General features: G+C 40.4%; 1 protein-coding gene across 1 annotated transcript in view; it reads right to left on the bottom strand.

The window, feature by feature from the left end:
- AQP8 (aquaporin 8) overlaps nucleotides 1–23,582 on the bottom strand; it is a 243,081-nt gene that overhangs the window by 78,856 nt on the left and 140,643 nt on the right. Inside the window, exon 4 of the mRNA XM_044089402.1 lies at nucleotides 8,646–8,780. Coding sequence (XP_043945337.1) covers nucleotides 8,646–8,780 — 135 coding nt within the window. The remainder of the gene's footprint in view (nucleotides 1–8,645; nucleotides 8,781–23,582) is intronic.

The raw sequence follows: 23,582 nt of genomic DNA on the forward strand, positions 1-23,582 counted from the left end.
ATTTATAAGAGTATTTAAATATGCTACCAATACATGTAACCCAGTATGAACTGCAGAAGGAAACTATTCTAGATGCATTGCAAATGCCAAGAGCGCTCTTGGCTAAGATCAATGACTGAAGTAATACTAATTTCATGAATTAAATGTACTGTGACTTTGGAATGGGGTCCATTCCCTTCATGGTATTAAAAACCCAAAATATTTGGAGAAATTAAAAAAGTAGATAATCTGCATCCATACTGATTTTATGAGCTTTAATCATATTTTGACTCAGGAGTAGGATCCATTCATGTCACAGTATCAGAAATCCCAAATATTTGGATAAATTAAAAAACTAATAGATACAAAACCAGGGGGAAAATTAAATTACCCTGGAGCCTCTATGAATGTTTCAACAAACCCACTAGCACCCTCACTCACTTTTCTTTATAAGGGCTCCATTTCAGTCTGCTGGCAATTAAACCTTTGCTCAAAGAAGGAGAGCCTTCTAAGAGCTAAACAGTTGGGAGGTGTAAAGCAAAGCTATCAACAGAGCAACTAGAGGTAATGAAAGTACAGGTATTCAAATGCTAGCCAGTGCAGTCTAACAAGTGGGTGGCAGCATAAAATGTTAAGGGTTTGGTGAGTGGGTGACTGCATAAAGTCTTAACAAGGATGGCTGCATAAAGTGTTAATTTGGGTATGGTGAGTGGATGGCTGCATATAGTGTTTACCAAGGTTTGGTGAGTGGCTGGCTGCATAAAGTCTTAACAAGGATGGCTGCATAAAGTGTTAATTTGGGTATGGTGAGTGGATGGCTGCATATAGTGTTTACCAAGGTTTGGTGAGTGGCTGGCTGCATAAAGTGTTAACAAGGATGGCTGCAGAAAGTGTTAATTTGGGTATGGTGAGTGGATGGCTGCATAAAGTGTTTACCAAGGTTTGGTGAGTGGCTGGCTGCATAAAGTGTTAACAAGAGTTTGGTGAGTGGGTGGCTGTAAAAAGTGTTAACAAAGGTTTGGAGAGTGGCCAGCTACATAAAGTATTAACAAGGGTTCAGTGACTGGGTGGTTAAAAAAAGTGTTAACAATGGTTTGGTGAGTGTGTGTCTACACAAATTATTAACAATTGTTTGGTGAGTGGGTGGCTGTATAAAGTGCTAATAGTTTGGTGACTGGCTGTCAGCATGAAGTGTTAACAAGGGTTTGCTGAGTGTGTGACTACACAAAGGATTAACAAGGATTTGATACGTGGGTGGCTATAGAATGTGTTAACAAGGGTTTGGTGAATGGGTGGCCACATAAAGTGTTAACAAGGGTTTAGCAAGTGGGTGGGTGGCCGCATAAAATATTAACAAGGGTTTGGTCACTGTGTGTTTGCATAAATTGTTAACAAGGGTTTGGTGAGGAGGTGGATGCATAAAGTGTTAATTAGGGTTTGTTGAGTGGGTGGCTGTACAATGTGTTAAGTGTTTAGTGAGTTTGTAGCTGCATAAAGTTTAACAAGGTTTTGACTGGCAGACATTAGGAATTAAAGGGTCAATGGGGGAAACAGAGATAAGAAAAAAGATCTAAATATAAATCAATTTCTAGAGAAGGCAGGTGTCCATCTCACCCATACTTGACTGTCAAAAACTAACTAAGACTTTATGTAGTAAGTTCTGATCACTCCAGATTATGGGAATGTGCGTGTTGGGGAAGTCTAGAGATGTTGTACTCACATTATGATTAAAATCTGATGTGTTTTTCATCACATTTCATTCTTGCATTACTAGCCTTCCCTGTCATCTGCTGCTGTCCTTAACTAATGTGATGTAGCAATGACTTGTTAGAGGTAAGTACCTCTGCTACAGGAGGAAACTGTCTTCTTTTTCCATGTTTTGGTTGTGCTTTAGGTAATGCTTACTTGACATTGATTGGCAGTGATAAAACTGTGGAATTAAGTTTGAATACCCTTTGCACCTCACCCCTGAAAGACAGCATACTGCAGGCATGCAGATGGCATGAGCAATTTTTTGGTTACCTGATTATCACCATCTGTTAGCACGTTTTGTACTGTGCTTTACCCCCAGCCTCCAATGGATATCAAACAATATTGGTAAGCTCTGCTTTCAGGAGTATGAACATCTATTTCCCAAAGCTCGCTTGTCACTGATGTACCTAAATCTCTGAGAAACCTGAATCCACTCCACAGCCTGAAATATTCTCAGGACAAATGTTTGCATTGAATCTACACCAGTGGGATGGCTATCGGGTTTTCTGTTTGTTTTATTTCACATAACAAGAGGGTATCATAAAGTGAAAGAGAAACCATCATTTCAGTGGTTCATATTATACACAGTTGCCAACTACATGAAACATCAATTACATATCTGCTATGAAACTCAAGTCATGTAGGACAATTGTATGCAAAAGAAATCTTGCTCTCCTTAGAATGAATCCACCTTGCCTCTGACAAGGCTAGGGGAAAGAAAAACACTGCTTAATGAAACTGTTTAATGACTCGTGGCAAAAAGTGCAAGGCAGTGCAGAAGAAAGATACACTAATAGTGAAGCAGTAGCAGGGGGTCATATGGTGTTGGGGTTAGAGAGAATTCAAATATTAGGTTTAATATGTTACATAATGTGATACAGTGTTATTTCTGCATTGAGGATGGTATATAGGTAGCAGGTCATATAATACGCACACACACCATACTTCTCAATTGCCCCTGATTTCGTAGAATGCTCTTGTTTTTGCCTCATATATTTGGTAAGCTCCTCATAAAATATGTGGTTTACTAACAAATCAGTGAGGATTGCAATCACCAAATGGCAGTCATTTGAGTTTCAGAATGTATATCTTTCAGAAAATGAATGCTAATGCAAAACCTGATATTCTAATAATATTCCAAGTTTATGTGTGTGTGTGTGTGTGTGTGTGTGCGTGCGTGCATGCGTGTGTGTGTGTGTGTGTGTGTGTGTGTGTGTGTGTGTGTGTGTATATATATATATATATATATATATATATATGAGCAATATTAAGTGTCTATCCCTGATTTGTACCTGTGCTCCTCCCATTATTTGCTCTCTGATTCATAAGCTAAAAGACTGAAGTTTAACAAATATACAGACAGACACACACATTTATAAAGATGAACACATGCCCCCCCCCACACATACGCACATGCATGCACATTTAAAAAGATACACAAATGCCCACACATATATAGAGACAAGATATGCCCCTGACACACAAACACACACATAACAATACACCGCTTGCTTCAGTCTGTTATAACGGTGTCTCTAATTGCACTGACCCCTCCTCTCTATGAGAAATTGTCAGGGTAAGGACAGTTTATTTTTACTGACTATACATTCATTGAGCATGGAAAAAAATAACTTGTTTCATGAGAAATCCAGATATATTTCTTATTGTTTGTTCAGCATGATGTGCATTTTCAAATGATATACACTTGCACTATAACTGCAGGGCAGTTATTCAGATATTAGTGGATATTGTTCCTATGTATGGCAAAATGTAATATTTATATTTTCTGGCTATTTCAAACTAATTAGTAAAAAAATTACAAGAAAATCCTAACCAAGCTAGAGCTCTCACTGTGTGATTCCTTAAAACCTATTGTAAAAGAGAACAATTGGATAATGACACCTTGATGACATCAGGTGTTTCAGCCATATGACAGTAGACTGAAACTTATATGTACACAACTAATGAGGTTTGGCTTTATTGGCCTAAATTTGTCCATTAACAGACTTGAAAAGAAAAAAGTCATGGGGATTCAGAACTGCCATATACATAGATGAAACATCTGATGTCCTTAAGGGTTCATTTGCATATATCCCGTTATCCTCTTTGGCAACAGGTTTTAAGGAATCACACAGTGAAAACTGTAGCTTGGCTAGGATTTTCTTGTAATTTTTTACTGATTGATTTGGCTGTGTGTCCTGTTCACTATTTCATAGCATGGAACTTACAAAAATGACATGGCATAACTGCCACTGTTACTTTATTTGTTCTATATACATTTATGGAGATATCTGTGCTTATATGTCTGTTTTATGAAACACAAATATTTTCAATCACTTAGAGAAGCAAAACACTGACTGCATGGCCCAGAAACATACATCCTGAACATATCACAACCATCCTGGGTTCAATTATTAGACTAGCTACCGAAATAACTAGCCAAAGTGGGATGAGAGTTTCACCATCTTTGGAGGAAGGATGTAAGTTATGTCCCACTGCAGGTGCACCTGCTGGAGGCAATTCCAGAAGTTTCCAGAAGTGTACTCCAGTGTACAGGGACTCAAGACTGCAAGCCAGGTCAGGAAGTGCCTGGCATTCTAGCCATGCGATATGGGTGAGCAGAGGTGCACACTTCTACCAGGACTCATCATAGATATTGTCCTCACTTACCAACCAACACAAAGGGTATAGGAGCTTGCAAAAGTGGTGCAGAGCTATTCAAAATGACAGACACTATTCTCACGTCTCACTGAATCTTTCCATATTCTTCTCATAATAGGGGAATGGGAGGAATGAATGAGCTGATCCAGGAGAAGGTTTTTTTGTCACACAAAAAATTATGTGGATTTAGTGTTTTTATTTATTGTTGTATTTTTGCATGCCATGACTTGCATGTAGGTGTGGTTTTGCTGAAGCATTGTGCTATGTGTGTGGATTTGTGTTCTGCTTGTGTACAAATGTGTTTCGTGTTTTGTGGCATTGTTTAGTTTTTCTTTTATGTTCATTTATGCAGCTGTGAAATGACTTGTATATTGGTGTTGTATACATTGTAGTGAGGGGTACTATGTGTAGTGATTGAGCATTTTACTTTGTGTAGCGTTGTTACTTGTGCATTTTAGGTTGATAATGCATGTGCTGTGCTTTAAACTACTTTTTAATTTGTGGATGAGCTTGCTGTGTTTTGTTGTGGGGTGAATGCACTGGGGATAATGTTTTGAGACTGTGGAACTTGATTAACCTATACTAACGATTTATAGTACAATATATACATCTAATAGCCTGCTGTGTATGGTATAGAAAGATGTTTAGGTTGCTCAGTCATTTATTTTGTATTTAAGTGCATCACAGTTTTAGTCTTTTCTTACCACTTTAGGTCATAAAAGTAGATCAGAATATATTGTTATTACTATTTCCCGACATCATTTATGCATGACTCATATTAATTTTTAAATGTCAAATTCATTTGTTTAGTGCAGCATTTAATATATTTTTTGTAGACTGATTCAATGTTTTTTTTGTTTTCTCTCCTGTTTCCAATGGTTGATCACCAAGCCTCACTACCCTTTTGTCCAGTCAGTCAGCTCATACTTCCGAGGCCACAGCCATTCTGCCCATTCATTCCTTCCTCCCAAGGGTGAGGTCAAACAGTGAGAGTCAGACGTCATCTATCATGGGGAACTGGATTTCTCTTCAAGACCCTATTTAATCCCAGCGTGCATACCCACTATATCCCAGCAGATAGTATGCAATGGATTTATGTGAGGGGTTGTGTCCTACATGTGTGACACATGCCCTTTGTTATCCTTGTACCCTACAAGACAAAGCATTTCTTGTGGTCTCATCCACCAGGGATTCTACATGGAATTCCAGCTCAGGGCATTTCCTTTCCATCTCTTTCTCTCATGCCAAGACAAGCTGGCTCTGACTCACCTTTCCCTTTCATCCCTGACAGCTCATCAGCTAAGCTGCTACTATTCTATGGGCTATAGTCAGGACTTTTACCCCTGTGTGCCATTTTTGGAGGTTTCTTGAAAGTCAGTCTAGTTCCATGGTTTATTTCCTTCAACTGTTTTTCTTTTTTTTTTGGATTACTGAGGAATTTGGACTGTTTTTATTTATTGATTTATTTATTTCATCAGTTCTTTTAAAATGTTTTTTTTTCTATTTTGCAAAATTCTTCAATTATACATTTTTAGTGATGCACTTTTTTGGAAGGTCAAGGAATAACAATTCTAATCTGTTAATGTTTATTGTACAAAGCAGGTTAGGAGTGTAATCATCCGTACTAACTTCAGCAAATGCAGTGGTAATCCATTTTAAATTTTTTGAATTTAATGTACTTGTTAAAGTCCTAAAAAATCTCAATATTTTTTTAACGTATAGGTGGACTGAACTTTGATCTGCACTTTTGCCGCAATGAGACTACAAACAGAATAATAATTTCTGGTTCAGAATTGTATAGCATTGCATCTAATGAAACCATAATTGTGAGGACATCATAAAATGTATAGCATAATCATAAATACTGATGACAACTGCTAATGTAGAAAGAAATGCTTATGCCACCATATAACATTAGAAGGGACAGGATGACCATAACCCTGACCACTAATGATGAGAAGAAATGATAAGACACACAATATAACTCTTAAGATGTGGCAGAGATATGAATAAAGTTGTCTGACCTGTCTTAAAGTTCACATCAGTAGTTGCAAGTTGTTTTTGTTGTGTACATCATGCAATTAACTAGTAATTTTCAAACTACATTTACATTTTACCATCTCTATTTTTTATTAGGAAAATTAGGTAAAGATAATTATCTGAGGGTGAATACTGTTTTATAGCGTTTACATTACATTATCAACTGATGAAAAGAGCGAACGCTCTTTCATCGAACCTTTAATGTCGAAAGTCCTGAACAGCGAATTTTTTCCCACAATGTGCCTCCCCCCACTTAAATATACCAACTCCAAGATCGCATCATAATGGAGGAAATGGCAAAGTCCCGAAGACATGGCCCACCGTTTTTTTTTTCCCTGGGAAAAAAACGATGTTCCATGTCTTCACTGTTTAGGCCTTTCAACATCATCGGTTCGATGAAAGAGCGTTCGCTCTTTTCAGCCGATAATGTAATATAGACTTGTTTTATATCTTAGTGACATGTAACAGAAATTTTAGCTTCCAAAAGTTGTAGTCTGGGAGGAAATAGTTAAATTTCTATTCTGAAAACTCTGAAGATATGTGTCAGATATTTAGGGAGTAAGATGTAAAGTATTTTTGTAGTAAGAGGTAATGTGCAATGTGTAACTTAGAAAAAAAATGGTCCCATATAATAATATGCTTCTTTGTAGAGAGGATTCATTTTTGCAAGAGAAAGAAAATGCTATTAAAATCAAGTGGATAATATAATGAACTGTGGCTGTTACTGCCTAGGATTTGTACATTGTTAGTGTAGTAATGGTCTGTTCTAGTCCTGTGGGAAAGGCATATTCTAATATAGGGATGAGTACCATTTTTCAAAGCTTTTCTTTGGAACATTTGGTAAGGAAAGTTGGAATATATATGGAAATGTACACTGACAGAGTTCATTTTCTTCCAGAGTTTTCATTCTAATTTGAAAAAGATAAGGTAGGGGCTATCTTCAAGCAAAGATATTTGTATTCTGCAAGCTTTTCAGTTATGTATGAAAAGGGTGAGAATATATGTCAGTTTGAGTAGTTAATTTTAGTCTTTGTGAAAGTGTTGTCTGACTTGTTTCCTCCTTATAATCATTGTAGAGTATTATGATTGTGTCTCTGATCATAACCAATTTATTATGCATTCATGAAAAGGAAGCCAAGACATTTACCTTGTGGGTGAAGATGAAGAGGTAAATTTTGTCATCCAGTTCAAAAAAATGTAATATAATGATTATGACAGGAGAAGCCAGATCATGGTTCTTTATAGTACATGAAGCTTTAGCTCCTTTGATGTAATAGCAGTTACAAAGGGGAAAAAAAGCAAGCTTAAGATTGCAAAGTGATTTACAGCTTTTAAAGCTGTAATAAGTGTAACTGCTTCACATTGTTATCTAAATATCTAATAGTTTTGAAATATTTTAGCTGATGAGAAGCACATTTCACTTAAGGTTGCTGGCTAGCGGGACAAATTAAAGTGTACTTCTCATCAATTTAACAGTTTTAAATAATGAGAGATACCGTGTGTGTGTGTGTGTGTGTGTGTGTGTGTGTGTGTGTGTGTGTGTGTGTGTGTGTGTGTGTACGGATGCACTCGCAGGCATGCGCATACCTGCCTGCTTGTGAGTGCAGCAACATGAAGTATGTTACAGCTTTCAAAGCTGTCAAGTTTCTCAGGCACAATGGATCTTTTCTATGTGTTAGCATATGGTTTGATAAAAACAATAATGTACTTTTATGATATCAGAAATGTGAATACCAAGGTTATCGTTTTGCCGATTTTCATGCATAACTACCACACTCCATTTATCACAAAGAAATTATGAATCGAGTAATCATGTTCTTTAAATAAAATGCTAGCAGTACATTCAGTGGCCTAGCTCTTATGGTCTTGTTTCAACTTGATATCAGAAATGCCCATATAAGCACAGAATTTTTAGGTTGACAATATAAATCACATTGACTTGCTTACCTATGAATGTGGCTTAATGCAATTTTATTGTGTCAGCTTAAAACCATAAGCATTTGCATATGGATCTTCATAATCTGTAGTGTTAAAATCCAGAAAAACTGTACATTTATTCAGTGAAATTTGATGTATTGCTATGGATTCAGTATGTTATGTTATATCTTATTAAACTGTTATAGTTATCATCCAGTACTATTTTTTCCTCCCACCTAGCAGACACTACAAAGGTATTACCTTGGTGCAAATTTTTAAGAGAGTTACTACCGTACCTCAAAAGTGCTCCAATGATGAATGCTGCAACTATAGGTCCAACCCAGTAGACCCAGTGGTATGCCCAGATGCCAGACACAACTGCTGGACCAAATGCTCTGGCAGGATTCATGCAAGCTCCGGAAATATCACCTCTGAAAAACAAGATATTTCATTACTGCCTTGGTGATACATGTACAATAGTTGTACAGCATCACATTAATGAAACAAACAGGAAATGTTTAAAATGACAGCCTTCACTCTGCCATGGGACAAGGGCCCAAAAGAAAATATTGCTCCTATAAACTTAGAAAGTTACTAAAACAACAGGTTTTATGTTGATATGCATTTTCTGAAGGATATGAAGTTTGAAACTCAAATGTCTGTCATTATTTAGGAACTTCAATCCCCAGCAATTTGACAGAAAACCACAAATTTTACGAGGAGTAGATAAAAAATGTTAAGCAGAAATCTGGACAGTTGAGAGGTGTGTAGTAAATTATGTTATCATTGCATCCTCATTAGGTAAAAAGCAAAGTAGCCACTATTTCATCAGTTTCAGCGATTTCTCCTACATTCTGAAAATCCCATCCTTCAATGCCTTAGTTCTTACTGATCCTAGGTTCATACCACCTGGAATATGATGAATATGCTGTCATTTCTCAGTGCTAAGCTCACTGAAGCACTAGATTTACACTGTCCTTAGACATATGGAAGCACTTAGAATAACTGGAGTAAATGCAGTAAAATTTCTACTGGTTCTGATCATATGGAAAAGCAAAATCTGCAAAACACCAACACTGTCAATTTACTTTAGGAATTCTAGGGCCAATCTAAAAAACAACCTCCAGATGAAAAGTATAAATAGGTGTATATTATAGTCACTACTGATGGCAGCCCCAGAAACTCAGGCTGTTATGAAAAGACAAACTGTCTCAATGCAGCAACAACACAATGTGAGTCTAAGACTTCTAGAGAATATTGAATTCACACAAAGACTTATAGGTTTTTTTCAAATCAGGAACCAAACGGCAGGCTGCAAGTCTCGCTACCCGCTGTAACCACGGGCACTCCCTTTACTATTCTTCCAAATAAGGATAGTATTTCCGGTCAGGAATCCCTCCGGTCATAGTGAGGACGTCTGAGGATACCCTGCTCCCAGGCATAACAATCGCCTCCCAAAGAGAAAAAGGCACAATTCCACTCCTACAGGGACAACTCAGTGTATGTAGCTCTAAGGGCAATATTGTAACAGCACTTTACTGTTATCCAGCGTCCTAACCAGTGCATGCGATAGCAGCCTGCCACAAGCCCCCTGAGTCCATAGTTATCCCCTGACTGCTCCTACTAACCCCATAAAAGCATCACAAGTGTTGTGCAGACTCCTAGAGAGCTGGGCATCACTCCCCTTATTCGCCACCAGGTGGCAGCATTTTACCATAAAAAGGTCCTGCTAAACCCAGTTTTATAAGACCTTGAAGGCTTACTAAATTGGATTTATCTCTGCCCCTAACAGAGTTTTCAACTTAATAATTCTCTTTCTCTCTAGTTTTTCTTTTCTTTTTGTGGAGATTAAAACAGTTCTTGAACATACTATTAGTACAGACACCACAAAGATACAATCCCACTCCCTGGCTTTACCTGTAGTAGTAATCCTGTTCACTGATTGTTTTTCCTGAGCAACCTCACCTCTCAGTTTTTCCCGCTCCGCTCCCCTACCCTACCCCCAAATCCCACACACCCCAGTGCATCTAAACTTATACCTTACCCTGACAACCAATCCAATCTCCACACCAATCAACAACTTCCTTCAATTACACCCAGCCACACCCAAACCAAACACCCCACCCAACAGCCAAACTAAAGAACTAAGATCCAACCACTACCACACCCATCTTACTTCCTATCTGAATATCTCTAGTAGCTACACTAACCATGCAATTCATACCACTAGTACTAATACTAACTCTCTCCACTCTAACCTACACCACATCCACACCCACTAACATACCATTAAACAATACCTTCCACACAACACATACTTTCACAAACACACACAAACACATACATTTTACAATCTGCTCTACACTATTTAGTGATAGCTCATTATATATATATATATATATATATATATATATATATATATATATATATATATATATATACACATACACAAAACACCCACCACTCAGCCTCTCAGAAAACAAACACTACCTAGAGCAAATATAGACCTAGCACATGCTATAAAACTCAAACTAGTCTACAGAAAATGTTTACTAATCTCAGGAGGCATACACCCCAACCCAGGTCCATGCAACAACATTCTCTCACACAAACAGACATCAGACCTACTTATTATTAACCTAAACTCAAAAAGCATATCTAACAAATTGCATGACCTACACACATTCATAGCCCACTACTCCCCAGATTTACTAACTATTACTGAAACCTGGCTAAAACCCTCCACCCAAAATGAAGAAATTCTCCCACCAGGCTATAACATCCTAAGACTAAACAGAGATGCTAGAAAGGGAGGCGGAGTTGCTATTCTATTTAAAAATACACTCAACCTCCAGCCTCTGCAAACCCCACTTCCAAAATTCCAAAATGCTGAAACATTAGGCTCAGTTCTATCTCTAAACAACAAAAAGATAATTAACATCCTTTGCAGTTATATCCCTCCAGGAAATAACTCAGCAACAATAGAGGAAATCTTACAATGGGCTACAACCAACCTGCCACAAGAAACTATCCTGTTAGGAGACCTAAATCTAGATTGGCAATCCTGTAATTCTAGCAATCCCACAAACCACATTAACTTATTCGGGTTCTCTCAACTAATTCAACAACCCACCATAGTGGATAAAAAATCCAAGAAACAGTCAACTCTTGATTGGACTTTAGTAAACTTCTCTAGTCAAAATTATCACATGGGCTGTCTACCTGACTCACTCAGCGATCACTGCCCCACTTTCCTTCTTCATAAAAAGTTAATCATACCCAAACCCATACTGTCTAAGGAAACTAGAGATGAGCACAAGGTAAATCCACAAATTCTTAACAGTATATTACAACAACGTAATTGGCAACCATTACATACTCTAGCACTAGACCAGGCAGTTCAACTTTTCAATAGTACTTTTATGAATGTTCTTAATACAGTAGCTCATATTAGAAAACTTAGAACCAAAGTAAACTATGCCCCTTGGCTGACTAGGACCCCAAAAGGCTTACTAAAAGCCAGAGATAATGCCTGGAAGATCTGGAAAAAAAACAACACTAGCTTAAATAGACAGAACAATCAACAACTTCATAATCAAGCCAAAAGACAAACAAAGCTAGATAAACAGAGCTACTTCCTAAATCTCCAAAACAAACATTCCAAAACCCCCCAAAAGTTCTGGCAGGCTATCAATTCCCTTCTAAAACCCGGCAAAACTACCACCTCAGCTCCCAACACAAACACCACTAATGTCAGCATAGCTTCTCAATTCAACCATCACTTCACAGACTCTGTTCTAACACTATCTACCCAGCTATCTAGCAATAACCCTCTATCCACCCCCACTAAGGATCACAATAATATACGATCGTTTACTCTCTCGCCCGTACCAACCTCCATAGTCAAAAAACTACTCTCAAAACTAAAACCTACCACTCTTGCAGCTGATGGCTTACCCACTAATTTCCTAAAACTAGCAGCTGAATCCCTAGCCTACCCTGTCTCAATTCTGATTAACCGCTCCATAAAAGAAGCTTACATCCCTCAACTATGGAAAGTATCACATATTATCCCCCTACACAAAGGTGGCAACTCCTATGAGCTATCAAATTACCGCCCCATTGCTATCCTATCTCCCCTGTCCAAACTCCTTGAAAAATTTATTTATACCCAAGTGATGCATTTCCTAACCTCACATAATCTCTTCTCCTCAACTCAGCACGACTTCCGCCCAAACCATAGTGCAACTACTGCTCTTCTGTCCTTCACTAACCAGGTTAACCATCTTAGAAATAACAACAACTTTGTATCTGCCATATTCTTAGATCTCTCTAAGGCATTTGACATAGTCTCACATAACCTACTTCTAGACACTCTATCGTCAATGTCCTTTGCCCCCTCTACAACTACTTGGTTCAAAAACTACCTCTCTGATAGGAAACAATCAGTCAAATGGCAAGGAGCACTATCACCTTTACTATCATGCACCATAGGTGTTCCACAAGGCTCAATAGGAAACAATCAGTCAAATGGCAAGGAGTACTATCACCTCTACTATCATCCACCATAGGTGTTCCACAAGGCTCAATACTGGGCCCATTACTATTCACTATTTTCACCGACAGACTACACACCTCCACACTGCATACATCACTCATACAGTATGCTGATGACTCCACCTTAATCTGCTCAGCCCCATCCCTTACCACTCTTCAAAACCTTACCCAGGAATCCTTCAACTCCATTGAAAAATGGATTACTGATATCCAACTGATTCTTAACCCCAACAAGACCAAATTACTCCTATTCACCCCGAACAAATACAGACCCCCACCTCATTCCTTCACTATCACTTCCAAAAATGGCACCACAATTTCCCCCTCCCTCCATACAAAACTCCTTGGCATTGAAATAGATAAAGATCTTCACTTCGATGTCCATATCTCTCAAACCATTAAAAAATTACATAAAAAATTAGGAACCCTATATAAACACAAACACTTCCTAACAGACCAAGCACGGGTCACCCTAGCCCAAATCCACCTTCTGTCTACCCTAATGTATGCATCTCCAATCCTAACCGACATTAGGAAAACAGACATGAACAAACTAGAGTCATGTTACAATAAGATTGCTAAATTTGCCAATAACTCTGCTTTTAGAAGCCATCATTGTCTTGTTCTAAAAGAGCTACAGTGGTTAGAACTTCCTCATTTAATTAGCTACCACCAACTAGTCCTCACCTATAGCATCCTAAAGAATCCCCACAAGACTCCAGCCCTGAACCAACTACTGAACCAATACTCAGCAAACCGTCCACTCCACTCATCCAACAAAACCCTTTTGCGTATAACTCATGCCAACAACACTGCAGGAAAAGCTCTTTTCTCTCATACCACAGCAAAAATGTGGAATAATCTCCCAGAGAATATTTCCTCAGCACCATCTATCTCACTCTTCAAAAAATCACTCAAATCACACCTCTTGCATTCCTGGCTCTGTCCTTGCATCACATAAATGCTTTCCTGCTCTCCTCAAATACTTCCTACCTTCCTCTATACTCTGCTTACTGTCTCTATATTACAGTACTAAGAACTCCTCAAAACTGCCATACAGGGCCTTCCTCTGGTCACACTTAAACTTACTTAGCACAAAATATTGTCTATTTATACTGTCTTATGTGATGTCTCTGATGACTGTATTGTTACGATGGAGTCCTTTTGTTAGCTGAAACAAACCACTGTAATTGTGTTCTTCTTGTATGAAATATCTTGTATTGTAAAAAATCCCACCGTACATATTGTTTAAAAGTGGAGCTTTTCTCCCTGGGATTTCGCTGTAAATGGACCTCGTTCCAGTCAGACTTTCCCGGTCAACAAATGTAAAATAAATAAATAAAGGTTAATAGGGTCATAGGTAAGTACTAGGCTGTCTTCCCTTGCAGGCCATTTTAAGCCTAGCCAATTTTTTCTTTTTGTGCTCTAAACAACCTATCCCATTTGGTTATAGATTAGCCTTACCCATTCCATGTTTGATAATTATATATTACCCATAATGAGAATAACAGCGATAATACCACAGATAATTTGAGGGGATTCATGCATAGGATAAAGCATTTCGGAGGTGCCTCTGTCCATTAGTAGTACAGGGGGCCGTTCTGGGGTAAACTTCCTGTTTCTCATCTATTGCTCTAGGCTGCACTTCAATGTAGACAGAGATGAACTTTGTTTTATGTGGATGGGGACTCTATTCCACAGCATCAGTATCCTCTGCAAGATATACCTGTCCTTCCAAACCATTCTGTTGATGTTGCAGAAGAAGTTCAGACCCCTAGACCATGTATTTCTAATGCCATTTGACTTTCTGATCTGCAGTAAATCCATCAGTAATGGGTTGTAGGATGCCTTGCATGCCAGACACAGATCACCCCTCAGAATACTGAGTATAGTGACAGGGGTTTGAGTCAGTCCATGTATGACTTGGTGCTAAGCCTTGTATTCTTTTAGTAAGGTATCTCTCCAGCCATTTCAGTTGTTTCATGTATCTGGACAGGTACATAACAAACAGGGTATTATATTCATTGACTAACCTAATGAAGGCTGAGTAAAGGGAACTAACTAACTCGGTACTGACATTATGGCTACCCTGTGCTCACTCGCACTCTCTCTCTCTCTCTCCATATATATATATATAGGTTTATAGGTTCATACTAGGCTATCTGCCCTAGGGCATTTATAAGCCTAGCCAGAGTGTGTTTGGCTTTTGCCACCCATTTTAAATTAATTTTGCTATGCCTTTTTTCGAGGTTAGTATACTGTGCCTCTGTCTAACACTGACACAGAAGTGATACCCAGGTAAACCTACAATCTCCCATCCACTCATCAAGATTCCTCTTGAAGAGAGTCAATGAGAGACTCTGCCTAACCTGGACTGGGATTTTATTCCAGAGTGAAGGGAGCCTCTGGGTTATGAATCTCTCCCTCCAGCATGTCCTATTTATTTCAGTGCTGAGGTTCAAGTCTCTCGAGCGCGTAGCTCGATGGGATTTGGATTTTCTGAGGTGCAGCATGTCCATTAATTCCGGGTTGGACATGGCTTTATACGTCAGGCACAGATCGCCTCTGAGCAGGCGGTATGCCACTGAGTAGAGCTGGAGTTTCTTTAACCGGGCAGCATATGGCATCTGTTTGAGCCCTTTGATCCTCTTGGTGAGGTACTTTTGGGGTCTTTCCAGTTGATGCAGGTGTCTGGTAAGGTACATCCCAAAAGGGACATTGTACTCAATTATGGGCCTGATGAGGGATGAGTAAAGAGGCACGATGACTTTCCCTGATCTAGATGTGAATCCCTTCATGATTAGGTGGGCTATATAAAATGTTTTTCTAACCACTTTGGCCACATGGTTGTCAAATGAGAGATTGCTATCAACTTGGGTCCCCAGGTCCCTAATTACTTCTTCTGTACTTAATGGATTACCACCTATGTGGTAATTTGTGGGTACTTTGTTTTTGCCAAAGGGGATGACTATACACTTTTTGGCGTTTAGCTTGAGGCCATGGCTCTGGCACCAGTTGTCTGTTTCTATAAGGCCCTTTTGGAGGATGCTTGTGTCAGCTGGAGAGTCGATTATGGCACCCAGTTTGCAGTCATCTGCGAACTTGGTCAGCCACAGTCCTTCCGTGTTGGCCTGTACCTCCGAGAAATATATACTGAACAAGAGAGGTCCCAGGACTGAGCCTTGTGGGATGCCACTTGTAACTGGTTTGTAGTCTGACATGGCTCCAGCAATTCTAACCATGTGGGTTCTGTCCTTGAGCCAGTTTGCAACCCATCTAGTGACATAGGGGTTTACATTTAAGCTGGTGAGCTTATCTATAATGCCCGAGTGGGGTATTATATCGAAGGCTTTTGTGAGGTCCAGGTAGGTTGTGTGGACCACCTTCCCCTCGTCAATGGCCTTGGTGACTGTTTCAAAGAAATTGACCAGGTTTAAGAGGCAGAATCTGCCCTTAACAAAGCCGAACTGGGTAGGATTCAGTGTCTGTAGGTCCCAATATCTTTATTTATGAGGTCCATGATGATCCTTTCCATAGCTTTGCAGACCAAGCTAGTCAGGCTTATGGGGCGATAGTTTCCAGGATCCGTTGAGGCACCACCTTTGTGGAGAGGGACTACTGTTGCCACTCTTTGGGTACATATTCTGTAGTAAGACTGAGATTGAACAGTAGTTTTATGTTTGGGTTTAGCTCTTCTTGGAGTTCATGTAGGACGCAGCCGGGGACACCATCTGGTCCCATTGATGCTGTGTTTTTTGCTTTGGAGAATGTGGCTCTTACCTGAGCATCTGAGATGTTAGGGGGGCAGCACTCTGCTGGGATAGATATTTGCCCTTTTGGTGGGGAGGGGGGGAGAAGTTTGCGGTGAACCTGTCAGATAGGATGTTGGCAATGTCTGTGGGTTCGGTGTATTTTTTGTCATTTTGGACATAGTGGGTGAAGGTGGGTGTCAGTATCACAAGGTAGACAGTCACCACACATGTGTCAGCATGCAGAATATGTGTTGCACAAGACCATGCAGTGCAAGTGTAGATGCCCTTATTAAATGGCAGTATACATGGCTTTGATGCAACTGTGTAGTTGTTCAGTGATTGGCTACACCCTGGAACACAATGTGTACATGGACACAACATTGCTGTGCAGGTATTATCAGCTCTGCAATGCCCTATGCATCATCACTCACAAGTATACATGCCATGGCTGCATGTGTTATCTGTGTAACACATAGATATCCATGTCTGAGTGCAGTGTCTGTGTCCATAGCAGATAATAGTGGGCACGGGTGTAGCACATGCATGCTATGTACACACACGGGATGTGCGGTGCATGTTGATGTGAAGGAATCCCAATGCTCGACATGGCCAGTGTACAGTGGTTATGGTGAGTGTGGGACATATTGCAGATATGTGGGTGCCAGCCATGGCATGGCATGCTACACGACTGCAACATTAAACACCACACATACCCAATGTGTGTCAATTGACCTATACACCCACTAGCATTCCAGGACATATATGTGACACTTTGTGTGGATGGTGACTGCTGTGCATATTGTGTATACTGGCATATGTAAGCACACAGACAACATGCTATGCATATTGTGTATAGGTGCATATGTTTGCACACACACAACACTGAGGTGCAAAGCAATGACTGCTATGAGTAGTACTGTGGTCACTGTAACTGGATGGGGTGTAGTACCCTGTGCCATCATCAACATGCATATTGTGGTCACTCACAGCTACTAATGTGTGCAAGACCACCGCCTAGCATGCTGTACCTGAACTGCAGTGCCATGGCTACATTCACAATTACACAGCCACCTTGTACATGGGTGTGTGAGGTGCCCAATAGGGAGCATTGCCTAACATGACTGTGTTATGTGTTGCAGAGTGTTGCACAGCCCCATGATAGGCCTCTACCCCTGAGGTACATCATGTGTGTGTGCATGACATTTGGGATACTGACGTGTGACCTTACAGTGGGTGTGTGGTAATGCCAAATGTAGCATGTTTTCATGTACTGCATATGATAAACGTGTTCTGTTGTGTACAGCTGTAGCAACTATGCATATCCAATGTGCAGTACAGTGTTGCCACAATTGTGTCTGCTCCACTGTGCATTGCATGTGATTGAGGCAGCTACTGACTTTACTGAGATGACTGTCTCACAGCAAACATGCACAGCACGCATTATGCGTAGGTGTGTTATGTGTACATGGCCTACACCTCACTTATGGCATGCACATTTCATTACCAATATTAAAGTGTTAACACACTCACCAGCATGTATTGTCTGCCCTGCTGTCACACCAGAGGGACCTAGAAGAATATGACACAGTTTGTCAGTGGCCACAACTGTGGCATTGCTACTGTGAGTGCGCTAAATGACAGTGGAATAACAGTCAACAGTCACAGGTGTATGGATACTATTCCAAATATCAGTATTGCACACGTTAGGCAGCACAACTGCTAAACACACAGTACACATCTCACATATGCATATTCTAACAATACAGGTAACAGTAGTCTACAGCTAGGGCATATTACCTGCATGCTCCATGTCATCCTGCTGGGTGGCTCTGGCATCCATGATGACACGTGTGATGCTGTTGCTGTTGTAGGCCAGGAGCCACCACGCTTAGGAGCAGCTCCTCCACTCTGGTGAGGGGGGGGTGTATGGCCGCCCCACCACCTGTGGCAAGCTGTTGCCTATGGATATCAGATGCATGCTGCCAGTGATGGCGTACCTGCTCATATGTCCGGTTATGCATGCTTATGTCATTTACCCGACGAACAAGGTCTTGCCACAGTGCAGTACGGTCATGCTGGTGCAGGCTGGCCCTGGAAAAAAGCAGGTTATAGTGCTGCACCAGGCTGTTCAGAATTTCCTGCTCCACCACAGCTGAATACGATGGATTACGTTGATGAGCCATAACCCTGGAAGACAATTAAACGATATGTGTGAGCATGTCATGTGGCACACAACATTATGAAGTACAGATATCACTTAACTGCCATATATAGCATCTATCTGTCTATCAGAGGATACACACATTCAATACCACATATCAGTGCTCAGCCCACAACTGGCTGACAGTGCCTGCAACACTCCATATAACACACCAGTATACACCAGTAGTCAGCACACTGTTTGGGATACAATGCACAACCTTGCCCCGGGGGTATATATCAAGCAAATGCATGAAGAAATATGTCATCCAATGCAATGAATGTCATGTACATTTACAGTATTATCGGTAAACCACCCTAATCTTCGATGCCATACCCCTACCTAACATATGTGCATGGTTGTTAATATAGCTGGCATACTGCTGTAACAGAGTATACATGTTGCTAGGTACACACACATACCCTGTAACACACATGTCATTGCGGGCATGGTACAGGCATCATTAAACACACATCGGACATACATACAACACACAGATGTATGCCGACACAGATGAGCATTACCTGTGTACCTTATAGTACTGTGTGCCCCTACTTACAGATACCTATGCCTGTGGTATGTAATCTGTGCAGACTACAGGAAACACACAAGACAGTGTTACCAGGGACTGTGAACATACACCATACTGTGTTGTTTAGGCCTACAGCTTCAGGTAGTACAACAGTTCATATGTGAGCTGGAGTCACCAGCAGTACCACTTACTGAGCATACATGTATTGCTTCAGCCTACATTGGGACACCACAGTCATACACAATGAACTACGTCACAACATATGCCATCCTACTATGTCTGCATCCCAATAACTGACACATCTTTCTCCGGCCTCACACCTAGGACACAAACTAGCATGACAGACACAACCTCACACTAAGCTATCACACCTTTACAAACCTTGCACACAGTCACTGTCACACTCATTCCACCTCACATAGCAGGTATTGCACTGAGTACATGTGTGTGTGCATTGTGTCATAGGTAGGTAATATGCTATTGGCCCTAGGGCCTAGAGCAGCCTAGCCATATGCTACCCTGGCCTTTGACACACATGTAATGTGATTTCACTTGCTCCTGTCAACCAGATACACAGAGGTGACTCCCAGGGCATATTACCTATCTCCAAAACAATCATCAGGGGTAGGTATGACATCTGCTAATGAGGAGCCTTGTTTGTTCATGCTGGGTGGTTTAGTCCAGAGTATGGCATATTTGTGGATAGGAACCTGTACCTCCAACATGTGCTGTTTTGTGAGGTGACAAGGATTAGGGCCCTAGGTCATGTAGCCCGGAGGGATTGTGAGGTATTGTCATGGTGGTTGGCCGACTGCTATGGGTGTGACATACCGGCAGTGGTAACCTCTGGGTGGGTGGTATGCAACGCACTCTAGCTGTGGTTTGTGAATCAGTCTGCATAGGACATGTGTTTGAGGGCAGTATTACTCTTTGTTAGGTATGTCTGTGGCCTTTCCACTTGCTGTAGTTGTCATGTGAGGTACATACCACATAGGGCATTGTGATGAGTAGAGGGGAACACCGACCTATATATCCCTAGATGACACACCTCTTGTGGTGACACGTACCATGTAGACAGATTACATTACTACTGTTGTCACTGTGATTATCAAAAGGGAGCCTACTGTCCACCTGTGTCCCATGTACCCTTCTGACACCATCAGTGTTAGGCAGGCTACCACTTATGTGGCAGTTACTGCGTAAGGTGTTTTGGAATGGGGTATGGCACTGCTGTATCAATACTGGTGTTCAATCCATGCCTTGGACAACAGGCACCTGTTGCAGTACATATGACCCCGTGTCTCCCTCACTCTCTCTCTTTTATATATATATATATATATATATATATATATATATATATATATATATATATATATATATACACATACATACATATATCCATATCTATACATATCCATACATATCCATACATATCCATACATATCTATATATAATCTACATATATTCATATATATCTATATATATCCATATATATCCATATATATCTAAATATATCCATATATATATCTGTATATCTATACACACATATATATGTATATATACATGTATATATACACGTACATGTAAACATCCATTGCTGTACATATAGCTGCACATATAGGCACATATACTGCCCACCTTTCATGGTGGGAATGTCAATTATGCAACAGTTGTGAGACATACGGTTATGTAATACTATTGCACAATGTTGTGCAGAATGCATTCTGCTGTCCTCAGGCCGTATAGCTGTTGCAGGCCTCACTGCCTGTAGCTCAGTCCCACAGTGCTTAACACCACATGACATATACTGGCACTGCTTGCTTTCTGCAATGCCACACACTACAACCTACATACATATGTGCACATAGCAGCCTTCAACAACATACTTATGTCCAGCCTTCGCTAACAGTTGCAGTATGTCCCTTGCCCTATGCAAATGTGCATGTACATATAGATATGGATGATTCACAGTATGTAGAGTACCCTTCAGACACATCTTTCGGATGTCACCAAATACATATCTGTTACATACCTTACCTTTGTATTCCTCACCTCCGTCTGTTGCAGGTGTTGTTTTTTTATTGTTTATTTATTTTATTTTTTTTGGTTTTGTTTCCTCTGTGTGGTGCTGTTTGTTTTCAGCTTCTGTCTCCTTCTGCCTGTTTCTGTCTGTCTGTCTCTCTCGCTCGTGCTCTCTCTCTCTCTCCCACTTGTTGCACTGATATTATTGCATGTGTGGACAGCAGATACAGGCTGCTTTTCTAGGTATCTGCACATGTGCATGTGATGGCCTCTGCACCAATTGGTGCCCAACATTTAGTAATTGCATGCAGCCTGCTCTATGGTAATTGCAATTCTCACTGTGATTTCAGGACACTGCTATAAAATGATAGGTTAGGTAGGCGTAGCCCTTTCAGTTTTGCAAGGTGGGGACCATGCTTGTTTGCTGTGGACACTGTTGTCTCAGTCAGAAGGTTGGTATATGTCTCATATCTGAAGCTGGGTTGTAGCCAGTGAAATGCATGTTGTACTGAAACCTGACTGTTGCTTCTTCCAGTACACTCTTCTCAGTGTGTAGGTTTACTCACACCTCCTAATGCTAACACTGGATACATGGGAGTATGTACTTTCTTTTTGAATTAGAGAATTGACTGGCATACAACAGTAGTTATTGCAATGTATTCCTATGGCTTTCCTATTTTCCCTTTACATTAACTCATTGTAATGCATGTTATATTTCTTTCAGCACCAAGTTATTGTATATCTGCTGTGGTGTAGTGGTACTTCATGCAGACAGGTGAGTCCAAGGTCCTGGGTTCGAGACTGACAAGGTTTTTTATTTTGCTGCTGAGCAGTACAAGGGCCTTGTCATACAGAGTGACTAAGGCACTTTTAAGCAGTTGTAAGTGGGTTTCCGCAACGCTTAGCAATGCTAAGCTTAGCTTAGCTTAGCTTATTTTATTTTAGCAATACTAAGCCAAGCTTGGCTTAGCTTATCATATCTTAGCAATGCTAAGCTAAGCACACACATGCACACACTGGTGCAAACCCGCTTACTACTGTTTACAAGTGCTCACTCCTGCTAACCCCTGCTCATTTCTTTGACAGAAAAGTAAATAGGGAGATAGGAATGTGGTGATAAAGGGTGCACAAAGAGGGGAAGACAGTAGGGAAACCAGCTCGGGATGTACAGGATGGGTGTGGAGAGGGTCCATTGATGCCCATTTCTTTACCAGCAACAGCTGTGCATATGCAATACATTAGGAGGGATATTTGAAACTTTCCAACCCTGAAAGAGGGGTGAGGACAACTAAGTGTGTTGTACTACCAATTATGAATATCAGGCACATGCACTGTATGTGAACTGCTACACTGTCATTAGTACGTTACTCACTTCTGAACAGTTTGTGGTTTGTTTGTGTTGACATTAGCACAGTCTGCTCAGGACAACTGGACATATTTCACTACTGTGTATGCCTACCTACACCCTTGGTTGTGCCTGACTACATGGGTATATAGTACCTTTGGGTAGGGGTGCAGAAGTGCAGAGTGCATTATTTATTATCGTGTGATGTTTATCTCACTGAACATGCAGAGTTGCTGTGTACCTGTAAGTCTATAAAGGCTAGTAGTCTGTCTGAGTAGCTCCCACCTGTGGACATATCCAGATGGTAGACAGAGGTCAACCTAGTATTCTTTGACTGTGCACCACAGCAGTCTTTTCAGCACCTGAACAATGGCATTGTCACAGGTGGTTTCTAGCAGTACATGGCTACATACTTTGATATTTCTGTGTTGTACTTCTACATAAGGGCATGCCTGTGGGATTTATTCTACAGCTATTTGCAGTGTGTGTAACAGCAGACAAGCTGATATGCCTGTGTGTTTCTGACTCTTCCAGGCCTCAGATACTCTCACGTATATATTTGAAAAGCCTCAGGGAAAGGTACATATAACTGGGCTACACCTGTGATATATTTCAGACATTCTTCAGTTCAGACTTATGTATTACTACACTTTTTCTGATGTACAAGCAGTGTCTACTCTCACTTATTGACATTTGTCATTAAGTGAGATTCCCCACCTTTCTGCCTACTGTTAGTACATTTCACAGGGAGTCAGAGGGGCACAGCTAACATTTGTTTACAAATCAGGGTCATCACTGTAGAGCAGTCACTGTTGGGAGGTCTGG

This window comes from Protopterus annectens, chromosome 12.part0 (assembly GCF_019279795.1).
Source record: "Protopterus annectens isolate FY-2018-M chromosome 12.part0, PAN1.0, whole genome shotgun sequence".
NCBI classification, from domain to species: domain Eukaryota; kingdom Metazoa; phylum Chordata; order Ceratodontiformes; family Protopteridae; genus Protopterus; species Protopterus annectens.